Below are 13295 nucleotides of genomic sequence, written 5' to 3'. Positions count from 1 at the left end.
CGACAAAACACCCCACCCTCTCAAAACACATTGTTATCAAATATCATAGCAAAGGTATACTTTATACTTGAACACTACTACAACTGGAAATACTACTTACACACTAACTCCGTGAAGCCCACTTATCCATGGTATAATTGCAATTTAAAGAAATGGAAAATCATCTTTGTCCAGGAATTCTCAAATATGTAATGTTACAAATGTAGGCAAGAACATCATACATTATGGAATATCAGATGATGATAATATTGTATCAACATATAGCCTCTAAATGTCACTCCCACCACCGGCTCGGCGTGTGTGATTCACAGCAGGTAGGAAGCCAAAAGAGGGTCTAGTGTGAAGAATAAATTACGTAATTCAAAGTGTAATTTCAACCGGATCTGTGAAGGTACCAAGAGCAACTACAGGCTGAACGTCAGCATTTAGATTTAGTTCAACCAAAAAAATAAAAATGAAATGCCTGCAGGGTCTCAAGACCACTGCAAATGTATTTTCTTTAAGCTTATTCATATATATATATATATATATATATATATATATATATATATATATATATATATATATATATATATATATATATATATTTGTTTTTTTCATGTCTTGAACATAGTCTAATATTTCATGCATATCTGTCCTCTCTCCGAGTTAATGTAGACTGTATTTACACAATCATACACTGCCCTCTAGTGGTATAAGGCGGTCACTACATCTAATGTGCAGATGTAATAGTTTCTCCTCTCCTGTGACGCTGCAGCAGCTTCAGTTGAGACAGACTGGCTGTTGGTACATGTTTCATTCACTTTGCGCGCGCAGAAATATCGACGCTAAAAATGACCAAAGTGTCGTGAGACGTTTAGTCTCCCCGAGAGTCTCGCGAGAATCAGAGTCACCGAAACGCGAGATCCCAATGAGGTAAGCGGCGGGAAGAAACGTAAGGTGGCAGCACCGTCCCACCTGTGTGAGGTCCAGCTCGAGTCCATATGCGCCGTCTGGGTAAGGTTTCGGTTGTTCCAACTTTGAATGTTAGATTTAGACTCGGTAATCTTAAACTCTCTCACTGTGCATTTGTTGGTTTCACTATAACATTCGAAAAAAACTTAAATAAAAAGAGACGCTTAGTTAACCCCCCCTGTAACGTATATGTTAGTTTACAGTTACAGTATTTGCCTCAGAGGCTTATACCTCCTACTCCATAGATGACTATTGTTTTGATATTTTATTTGAAAGGAATTGTTATATGTGTGTTGTAATTAGTGTGTCAGTTAGCTATCTCTTTATTACACAGGATAAAACGTGTTTCGAGCAAATAATACAATAACTCTCACCTCTAATAAGATGAGTTTAGTGTGTTTATATGACACTTTAACTTACCATGTTTCAAAAGATTTAACCCGCATATAAATATATATATATATATATATATATATATATATATATATATATATATATATATATATATATATATATATATTGTGGATACATTTGTTGCAGAAGTTTAACACACATAAAACATTTTCCTTCCACAGTCACCTATGAATCCCACTGTCATTTATAACAAACAAACAGCCACCCGTATCGTAAAACACCCTCACTTACAGTAGGTTTAGAAAAACTGCTTTTTTGGTTTGTTGTCGTCTTACCACTCACGCCATGACTATCATATACACGGTGAATTAGTGACATTAGGGTTCATATCAGCCTGAAAAGGGGGCGCAAACCTCATGAAAGTAGCTACGCAGGACAACAAGATGACAATGAGATCTCGTTAAATGATGCATTCTCACTCAGCCCACGAAACACAGTCAGATGAGTTAATGGATGTGTGTGTGTGTGTGTGTGTGTGCGTGCTTTGTAGAGAACAGAGGCGGTGAGTTCTGAGACCAGTAATGATCCCGGCAGCCAGAGCTCATTTGCTAATTGACTAATTGACGTCACATGTCCGAGAGATATCAGAAGCTTTTTGTTCACTCGAGCTGGGAGGCCATTAGTTGTAATTAACGAGCTGACTGATCAGGTGCGATCGGTGAAGAGCTCGTAATTGTCTCGTCTCCGTGACCCCAGAGCTCACAAGAGGTCATTGTAAGTCAGTTTTTTTTCGGCGGGAGCTTAAAGTGAGAAAGGTGAAAGTGACACTTGCGAGTCTTTTCAATCGTTTCTCCTCAGATGTGATGCACACGGCGACATCAGCGACAGGGGCCCCTTTTGTTTTGTGGCCCGTCGGTCCGACCGCCCCAGAGAATGATCTGCATCCAGTTCTCTTTTCGTTTGGCTCCATGGCTGACAGGTCTCAGGCGAGCTTCATGAGATGCACTGCTGCAGACTCTTGTTGCTATAACCATGTGAATATCAAACATGCAACAGGAGTCAGTGAACATGTGACTCGTTGACGACTGGTGCATCCACTGTTTCCTGCTTTGCTAGTGCAGCAGTATTGCTGCAAAATGTCAGCTTTTACACTTTACTTTTCAAGTTTTTCTAATTTACAGAAATTCAGCAGAAAGGCAAAAATGAACGTTAAATAACTTGTATTTTCCTCCTAACACACTGCATTTTCACTCTTTTTTTTTGGCGGGAAAGGGCAGCACATTGTCAGAGTAATGCCTTGGAGTAATATCCATCAGAATAGTTTAAATATCCATTTTGTAACCAACTGAACAAACACCCAGGTAATTCAGACAATCCAAACTTTTACATTTGCAGGTTTTAAACCGAGAGTATCTGCTGTTGCCAAGATTGGTGAATCTTATGTTACTTGTTTGTCTTTTCTGTCACATACAGGGACGTCATCAACAGACAATGAAACGTGAACAAACAGAGTGATGGCCGCAATAGAAAAAAAACACAGCCGTGGGATGTAAGGAGTAAAAAACAATATTACTCCTACTAATGATGATGATAATATAAATAGATGCGTCGTTCATTAAACTGAACATGTCTTGCTCAAGGTCCCTCCAGCAGGGCACAGTGCCATCACTGGAGTTAGTCCTTCTTGTATAACCAGGAGGAAACTTTGTCTTCCTTTGTTAAATAATTAGGTAACTTAAATAACAAGCAGGTTGACCAAATTTGCCCTCATCCAATTCAAATATGTGTGAGGTTCTGTGAACACCAGGTTACAGGACTTCTAATCATATAATTAAACTGCTGGGTAAAATGTGAAGAACCCCCCTCCCCTCCCGCCCGCCCCTCTCTCCTAATTATCCGATATACAATAGCAAACAAGTCTGGAGAATAAATCATTTAGGATATCAGAAATCCTTGGAGAGAGTATATACTTGTTAGTTTGCTGCAACCTAAATTCATTATTTATCCCAGAGAATGAATAAATTGTCTCCGTTAGCCTGTTATTGAACTCGAAGCTGGTGAAAGATTCAGCCGGCGCTGCCGTACCCCAGCCAGCAGCCGTGTAACGAAAATAGCAGAGCAAGATGAAGGCACGAGCTTTAATGATTGCATTCTGGTTGGCAACCGAGAAAATAATGAGAAAGAGGAAAGAGACTCAGGCACTGGAAAAAAAGTGAAGGAGAAGGTTTGTTTTGGAATTGATTTTATGATCGTACACATTACTTGGAATGCACATCATGGCTTGAGCCCAGATTATCCCTCTCTGTATCAACCTGTACACAGCCTGAGGTGCTGAAGCAGCATTTGTTTGTTTACTTTTCTCTAATTGTTATTCTTCAACCAAATCAAACTAAAAGTCACTTTGTTTATTGTTTCTCTGTTTGTGTGCCTTCTGTGAAGCTCGGAGATCACTGGTGTTGATGCGTGTTGTGTATTATAATGATGTAGGTGGAGAGAAAGGGAGTAAGTGAGAGAGTAAGGGCAAAAGGAAAAGGAGTGAAAGAGGGAGGGAAGTGAGAGACTGAGAAAGTGAGAGGAAGAAAAATGGGAATAAAGATGAAAGCTGATTTGTCTCTCTCATTTCCACTTTAACTAGATTTGTCCCGGAGGAATGAGTAGGCGTGTGTGCCCTCAGTCGTGTGTGCGCAGGGGTGGCCACAATGATCTGGGATCTTGCTCCCTCCGCCTCCAGACAGACAGCGAGAGAGAGAGAGAGAGAGAGAGAGAGAGAGAGTGCAGTCACATGCGGAGAGAACCTGGGACGAGAGACAGAACAGAAGAGAGCTGTCAAGCTGCAAGGAGGCAGTGAATAGGCGACTTAGTCTTTTTCTTGGAATACATTTCCCCCTCCATCTCTGAAGTTCCCCCCCACCACACACACACACACACACACACACACACACACACACACACACACACACACACATGGTAAACTGTGAGTGCTGGTGTCAGGAGCAGTTCATTCTTTTTCCGGATCTGGACTTATCAAGCCTGACTCAAGACACGAGACTGTGTGGATTCAGTATCTTTGCAACTTGGACTGTTGCTTTTTTTAACGACGCAACACTTCGGACTAAGAGTGTGTGTACCTGTGCGTGAGTGTGTGTTGGGATTCAGCACTTCACCTGAATGCAACACTGAGGTTGGGCACTTGTTTCTGTAGTTGCCTGCATTTGTAAGTTTGGACTGCGTTTGTTTGTGTCTGAGAGGAGGATGTATTGGCCGGTGACTGCGGTCCTGCTCGCCCACCTCGGGGCGACCTTAACGGGGGCGTGGAGAGCATCTCAACCAAGACTGCAGTTCACACACTCCGGTAAGAGGCCTTTTGTTTTTAGTGGTCTTTCTCTCACTGTCTAGTACATCTGTTGCACTCTCACCCCGCACACACACACACACACACACACACACACACACACACACACACACACACACACACACACACACACACACACACACACACACACACACACTAATGCAGGTGACGAGAATCACGCACCTCTCCACCTCTTTGACTTTTCTTTCATTCCTGTTCCATCACTGCCCATGCACTGTGATGCGATATGTGGAGCTCAAATTACACCTCGTCCCTCTACCCGTTTTGTTCCTTTCGCCCGCTGTCTCACTCCCTCCATCTCTGTGTTCACCTGTATTGAATTCATCTTCCTCCAGTAGTCAAATTTGGCTGTGACAGAATAGTTTTTAGCCCACGTCAACCTCACCCTCTCTTCTCACCATGGGTTCTGTTCAAAAGTGGCCCAATTTAAGTGCTCATTTTGCCTCTCCAACACACTTGTAATGTTAGAAAGTTTCCTAAACGACATATTCAGCAAGATTTTCATTGTTTTGCTAAAATGAAATCAGACGTTGTAGGAAACACAGATTGTGAACAAGTTCATACTGTGGCCAGACTATCTTTACCACTTAACATTAATACTGAAGTGAAAAGTTTCAAAAATTCTTTTAACACGGCGGAAAATTTCTTTTTTCTCCGTTTCTCAGTCTTTTTTCTTCACGCACTTGTTAGTTCTCGCTGTGCAGCACGCTACATTAACAATGTTGTAATGTTGGATCAACATACCAGTGTCGAACAGGAGCGTGGTCTCTCCTGTGAGCAGGTGTATGAGCGGTTGGGTGCCGCCTAATCTTGTAATAGTTGACGTGTTCGTTAACCTCGTAGAGGGAGCGGTGAGGAATCACTGAAGAATCGAAGGAAGATTCAGGATTTCACTCTTTGAGCCATGTTGGTTTGGTTATTTAGTTATAACAAATGTGACGGTCAAAAATAATGAGAAAGCAAAAATCAGCATGTTCTAATTGAAATGAGATCTGTGGTTTGATCTTTTCTCTCTTAGCCACATTCACAGGGAATCGCCTTTCAAATTAAAAATGTCTCTGAGGTATCCGGGCCTTTAGTTACGGTGAGATAAACTTATGTTTACTAGAGACACCATAGCATAAGAAACCAACTGATTACACGTTCTTACATAAGCCGCAACACAAAGGGACTGTGAAGTAGATGTGATATGGCTGAAGTCGACCAATCGTGACCTAGAAAGTACAAAGAGGGGAGAAGGGAAACCTTGTTGGATTCTCCCAGGTGGGAATTTAGCTCTAATGAAAGCTGAGTGTGAAAATGTGAAGAGCTGCTGAAGTAGCTGTGTGTGTGTGTGTGTGTGTGTGTGTGTGTGTGTGTGTGTGTGTGTGTGTGTGTGTGTGTGTGTGTGTGGGGGGGTCGTTGTGAGCATGCATGAACCATGTGTGTGTATGTCCTTGAGTGTGTGTGTGTGTGTGTGTAGTGTATGAAAGTGTGTGTGTTGATGCATGTGTGTGGTTCCGTCATAGTTACTTTGAGGATAATAGTGTGTGTGTGTGTGTGTGTGTGTGTGTGTGTGTGTGTGTGTGTGTGTGTGTGTGTGTGTGTAGTGTGTGCGCCTAAATAGAGCTGTTTTAGTTGCATGATCTCTGCCCGCCTCAGTCTTGGTTGGTCTTTTGTGTTTCTGCTCATGACTTTGAACAAGAGAGGGTTGTTTGTCTGACTGTGTGTGTTTTATAGCGACAGTGGCCAGTATGTTCATCTTTGGGAGGAGAACAAAAAGAAATGTGTGACGTGAAGTGTGTAGGGATTGGGACTTCCACCATTATGTGTGTGTGTGTGTGTGTGTGTGTGTGTTGAGTGTGTGCGCTCTTTCTCTCTCTCTGTGGGAGCTCCATGCTGTGGTCATTTCCCTTCCCATCACAACGGTGGTTTTTCACAGACAGACGGAGGAGGGAGATTTTTTTTGTCAGGGAGTCGCTGTAATTAGAAACGGATTTCAGCCCCACTTAAACACTTTGACAACTGATGTTGTTTGGCAGTTTAGAGATACTGTACATTTGGATTTTCCTTAATTGGTTGAAGTCATAGCAGACAACTAGTTTAAAAGAAATTAGAAAAAGTAGAAAAGCAAATTAATGATGAAGTAAAGGAAGAAACCGTTTGACAAGGAGAGACGAGCTCCAGAAGATGATAAAAAGACATGAAACAATAATTAAATAAACTGGGTAATACATGGTATAATATACAAAGTAAGACCAATTATATGAAATATAGAGTATAAGAAAAAGACAGCTATTGATCAAACAAAGGTGTTAATCTGACAAAAACTATAATATAGTGCTGTTTCACTCTCCAGAAAACATTCTGTAAAGGAGTGTGACCATTTTGTGATGCATGACGTTAGAGAAAAGGTTACTCTATTCAAAAGGATTTGACCAAAAACCTAACCATTTAGCTGATTTACACATTTACATTTTCCTCAACTGGCTGAGAAACTGCTTCAACTCAGTAAAACACAGAGAGACTTCACCTGCCAGCAGCGGTAAACTTTTATACAACCGAGTTGAAATGTTAGACTGCAGCTGTCTGACCAACGGGCCTTATAATATTATATATACAGTATTTACTCAAAAAACAAAACCGTGTATAAACTCACTCTGTAAGAAGGCGGCGAGCAGACTATATCCACTTAGTATTTGTTATTAATTGTGCTAATGTCTAGGATAAAACGCACAAAAAGGGAGGGACGTTTCAGTGCATGCACTTTTAAAGTTGTGGGTTCAAGACCCACAATACCTGGCTTAGGAAGATTATGCCTCATCCATTAGGCCAGAGGCGCGTCAGTGGCAACAGTGGAGAGACAACGAAGACATGACAAGGGACATAGAAAGCAGGGAGCAAACATGGCAAAGCACTGAAAAGATATGGAACATGAGACAAAAGCAATAATGTTTGGATCAATAAAGTGAAGCAACTTTGTCCAGAAGGCTTTGTCTGCAGCATATACTGCTTTCAGTGATAAGACTATTCATTTCACCTGCTGCACCTCTCTACTAACTGAATGTGACTCAAATCCACAATCCCTGGCTGAGGAGGCCAGTGCCATGTCCACTGGGGTTTACCTTTTAAATGTGAGAGAGACGACACCCAACATGAATCCAGGTCCACAAACATATAGTCGTGACCTTTAAGATTTTTATCAAGATGGCACCACAGATGGTCGCCTCAGGGTGTTGCATTGTGTATGTCTAGATGATCTCTATTCCTTTGGGGTCAACCCCAACATCCATGGAATACTGCACCCAGGATTATTTTTCTCTCGCTGACAAAATGAAGTCTCATCTAGTCTCATCTCAGGACGATTTGTCCCTCCGTGCTCCTCTGTCCTACAAGGACCCCTTTGTTTCCAGTGGTGTTATCATTGTCAGTAAAATGGAGGTTAAAGTCTTTTGAACCTCCCTAAAGCATAGACAGCAGAGGATGGTTTTGATCCAATGACCTCTGGGTCAAGGGCCCAGCACACTGCTGTCAATCACTCCAGGCGGGGCGCAAACCCACAAACCACATCACCAGTTCACCCGTCCGGGAGAGTTAGCAGCCACAATGTTGCGTGCATTGTTTTTTTTGGGAAACATGCAGCCACTTTCCCAGCAAGTCTCCGCCATCAATTAGTTTAGCTGCAAGGTTCTCTGTGTGTCTGCCTGCCTGTCAGTTTCCCAGAGGGATTCTTATTGTCAATTCACGGTTAATCTGTCAATTGTTAAGATTACATTTCATTTTAAGTACTTTATTCATGGTTCTGTCACATCAAAGGGGAGTTCCCTTTAGCTATTGGGAGTTTAGGGCTGGTTTGTAAAGGAGATGCTACCGACCTCAGAACTAGACATTCAGAGCTGTTTGTCTCACAGAGAGAGAGAGGTCCTTTCACTGTCTGAGAGATTTGTTCTGATTGGTGTGAAGTGCAATCACTCTGACTGACCAGGCAATGTCATGCTTTTGGAAAAAAAAAGCAGCTTTAAATATTTTAATACATGCTTGATTACCTCAGAAACCTACATCTCTCTCAATGACTAAATTATCCCAGTTATTCACTCAAACTTCATGCTGTTCATATGCAGGAGTGGGCAAACACACACACACACACACACACACACACACACACACACACACACACACACACACACACACACACACGTGATTAAGTGGATGGTAGTGGGATTTTCTTCATGATAGATGGCAGTTAGAGATACCTTCTCTGTACCACACACACGCACAAGTACTGTATACCTGAACAAACACAATCACAAAAAAAGCAAAACCATTTAAGAGGCAAACACATGCACAGAAAAAGGTAATTTATAAAGTGTTGTACACACACGGACACAGAAATGCAAAGGTACGTAAACGTGCAAAAGCACATTCATGGGATGGTCTCATACATCTTGCATACAGAGACACATGCACGCAGCCACTTAAACTGCTGTCACAGTTACGCCTTCAGCTACTTTCAAACTCTTAACTGTCGCCTGGGAATATAAAGATTCATCGTCACAATCACAGAATAAAGCTCCTTTAAATGCCTCAGAGGAGCATTGGATGATTTATTAAGTCAACGTGAACCTATTTTCCCACATGTAGAAAGTCATGTTTTATTCATACGGCATTCACTTAGTGGATTGGCTTGCCAAAGACATTTAACGTTAATCAGTCACTGGAGAATATTTGAATTGAATCATTTGAGTTTCTTTGCTATGAGCGGAGACATTGGCTTTGACTTTTGACCTCTCCACCGCTGATTACTTGTGATGATTGTGATTCAGGCCCCAACTTATCCTGCCGTTTCCCCCCCAGTGTCTTTCTGGAGAAGTGCCCAACTATTAATGTAAATGCAAATGAGTCCTTTTCAATTTCGTGCTATTTGCATGCAAATTGCTTGGTTATACCAAATGCTGGATTAGTTCATCAGTGTCCAGATGCATGTTTGCTCATGTGCATGTTTGTAAATGTTCAATTTAGATTTCCTCAGAGAAAAAAAGTGTGACGCAAATAAAGTTTGAATATAAATACTTACAATCCTTTTTTTTCTCTGCATGTTGTGACTTTATGAAGGATAAAGCCAAGTGTTGCCTATAGTTATCCCCAGCGACAAAACAGTTAGAGAAGCCATAAATAGCTGCTTTCATAGAAAACCCAGATGAGTTGTCTGTTGTTGAAGGACGTTGTGTATCTGTGTTGTCTATGAGAGAAACAAGCCGACAGACACACAAAACAGCAGCTGACTCGGCACCCCATCTGAACCAGATTCAAATTAATGTAGTTAAGACTGTGACTGTGAATCGCTTGTTTTATTGAGACACAACACTTCAGTTGTTTCAATGAAATTGTAAAAACCTATAGTACAAAATTCCAACCTTATCTTAATGTTACATTGCTTGTAAATTGTGTGTTAAAAGTATTTCCTTCTTTTCCCACTCGCTCTCCCAGCTCGGTGTGGAATTCTTCTGACATTAAAGACGTTATTAATTTCCTGGCTCGCAAGCTAGAACTACAACAAAAACTCCTAAACCCTGAAATATATCGTAATGTATTTTTGAAGATCCAACTGAGAGAAACAGGGAAGACAAACACCTCTGGTCTGGTTTTCTTTTCCCAAGAAAATACAAACCTCCCTCTCTGGTGTTGAGGTTGCAAGTTAAGAGGTGAGTCCTAGTTCTTGGTGCATGTTGTACATCTTCATCCACTTTTTCCCCGAGTTTACCTTTCTCTTCGCACTGTGCACTAATAGAGCACAAACGCCTTCAGAGTGATATAAAAAATCAAGGGATATTTCATTATTCATTTATTCTTTCAGATCTGTTTCTATGTAGGCCAGTGCTTTCCAGGCTCTGGGCTGGGGATGTTGCTGAGATATGGATTTCATTGGGACGGTTATCTGGCACAGAATCAGGCTATTCTCTATTATTAATTTTAATGGAGGCAGTCCCCAACGGTGGCGCGAGCATTGCTTGTCACTATTGAAGTCAAACGGTTGCTGTTTGCTCATCCCACTCTTTAGAACACACCCAAGTGAGGCAGACATTTTAAGAAGACTTCATTTAGCAGGTTGTTTGAATACTAATCCGGCTAAAATACACAATATAGCTGTAATCCAGGTTCTTGAAAATACTTTAGCCTCCTTTGCAGTTGCAAATTAATTCTACAGAATATCTGGAGGTCTGATAAAATCTTCTTGCAACCAAACTTTAGGTCCTCATCAAGACATGAAACCCCTGATTAAGGGGCTTGGAGCTTGAGGGCTTTTTATCCTCTGGACAGAGACAGTGAAAGGAGTCTAATTACACCCTTGCTTTGGCAACAACAGACCCTGACAACAGTGGACGGTAAATTCCCCCTTGAGAGGTTCCTGGTGGTAATATCAGAGGCTATCTTTAGTCTGAACCCTGTAATTAAGCAATAAAACCACAAGCTTCACATTTCTTCGATTTCCCTTAAGTATTAATTTGCTCCAATCTGCCCTGTTGTCAATAATCTAGAGCTGAGTTTCTCACCTCTCCTCTGTGGCTCTTACCGTGCGTCAGCATTTCTTTCCTATATAACAGTCAAGACCCACAAGAAACGTTTGTACTCCTATAATGCAGTTGCTGTGCACTTTTTTATGAACTCAGGCAAAATATATATAAGTCATATTAATTGGAAAAAACCCTGATCTGGACGTCTTGGGTCGTTACTCCTCTCAACTTTGTGCAAACATATTTCTCACTGCATTCCTTTCACTTTAGCTGCATGTGGAAATGTAATCCACAAAGACACAGTTGACTTGTTGGCCAGCTGGAAAGAGTAGATAGGATCAACTGTGCTAAGACCAACTCTAACCAGCAGTTTACCTCATTAGCTGTAGATTAGAGCAGGCTGGAGATGCAGGATATGGGGGGGCGTGTAGACTCTGAGCGGATACTCAGAGGTTCATTCACAGAGAAAATATCAAGCCGTCACTTTTTCTACCATGACTTTGGTCGACTCCAGTCGAGCCTCAGTTTAGTGCTCCATGTCCGCAGTCACAAAACATCTGATCTTTTACCCTCGGTGTGGGCGATCTAACATTCCCATGTACACAAAAAGAAACCACAAGAATTGAGAGTCAGATTCTTGTGGTTTCTGTCTGTTTTGTCAGTGATGGAAACATCAGACAAGTGCCATAAAAAGGTTTGAAGTCAGACTTCCTTTTCCTGTTTAAATAGAAGCAGGACTTATCAGAAAATAGAGAGGATGTCCAGCAACAGATAGTCGTTTTTATCGCCTGGCCGAGTTAAAGCAGGGAATCGTCATAAATTTGACCCTCAGAGCTGATCTGAAATCACTGACATCATAACTATCCATAACCTTCACAGGCTAGCTTCTTTTTTTTTTTTTTTTATGGGCGCCCATTTTAAAGATGTAGAAATATTATTATTGCTCGACGAAGCATGCTGAATGTCTAACATGCCTTGATGTCGAGCCATGAAGTAGCAGCCAAAGACAGATTTAAAGACTGCAGCGATGTTTTTACTCTGATGATGGGCGTATACAGAATTTTTTGAAAAGTGTCAACTTAACTCTCACATACTCAAAATAATGCTGATGTCTAGAGTAACTAGTGAGTACTCTGTGCAAGTCAGTGAGTGAACAGTGTTTTTCTTAAGTATCTGTCACCAGGCCACTGAGGTGGATCTTATCCTCTTGGGATAAGTCAACTTTACAGTCTCAAATCTCAGCTTCAGCAACATGATGTGGTCCTTAATCAAATACATCTAAGGCTATCTTTTGTTTATTCAGGAACAGGGACATCATTTCAAATCCTAAAAGTATGCTTGCAGGGATTATTGTTTGTTTCCCTTTCAATGCAACAAGTCCTCTTACCTCAGGAGCATTATGACAGTACAGATGAAAACGCTTCACTTGGTTATGGTTCGAGGAAGATTACCTTCATGACTGGCTGGAAAGACAGAAGACACTGACTGGGATCATCGGCGTTCTTTCTCATTAGGATGGGGAATACATAATGTGTTAAAATCCCAAAATTGTAATCGGAATATCCGCACGAGAAAAAGTGACTCATAAACTGCTCATTAAAAGTGTCTGTCTGTCTCGCCACGAGCAAAGCATTTAACTCCCAACATTGCTCTGCCTCCCACACGAGACTCTATGTAGCTGTGTGAAAGTGAAGCAGAGAAAACAATGATTGTTCTCAGTGAACCTTTTCTTAGATAAATAAAGATGAAGAATATTTTTTTTTTTAAAGCAAACAGTGAATTGGCTCGTGTATGCGGCAGCATGGCGACCCGGGCCGAGCAGTCTGATGATGATGAATAATCATACGCACTGAGGTCGAAGGTCAAGCTGTCCACGTGGGTCTGGTCTGTCGCTGACACAGTCCAGATGCACCGCGTCTGTGTGTTTGGCTATAACGTTTCCGTGTGTGTCTGTGTGTGTGTGCCACATGTTTGAATATTTGAGTCCATGTGGAACAGGAAGAAGCAGCAAGTAGATACTTAGTTTGTGTGCATGTGAATGATTCATAATTGATTTACATTTATGTAGGAACAGACACGTAACGGTAGAATTATGGTTCCCAACCTATTGGGCATGATATCCA

At 41.4% G+C, this 13295-nt stretch overlaps 1 protein-coding gene across 1 annotated transcript in view; it reads left to right on the top strand.

Annotated features, from left to right (window-relative positions):
• Positions 1-4560: 4560 nt before the first annotated feature.
• Positions 4561-13295, top strand: part of sema3h (sema domain, immunoglobulin domain (Ig), short basic domain, secreted, (semaphorin) 3H) — a gene marked incomplete at both ends in the record, with an annotated part of 131986 nt that continues 123251 nt past the window's right edge. The window contains one exon of the mRNA XM_079225697.1: positions 4561-4660. Coding sequence (XP_079081823.1) covers positions 4561-4660 — 100 coding nt within the window. The remainder of the gene's footprint in view (positions 4661-13295) is intronic.

This window comes from Taurulus bubalis (assembly GCF_910589615.1).
Source record: "Taurulus bubalis genome assembly, chromosome: 11".
Classification (NCBI taxonomy): Eukaryota; Metazoa; Chordata; class Actinopteri; order Perciformes; family Cottidae; genus Taurulus; species Taurulus bubalis.
Note: the sequence above shows the minus strand (reverse complement) of the source record. Positions and strands in the feature narration are given on the sequence as shown.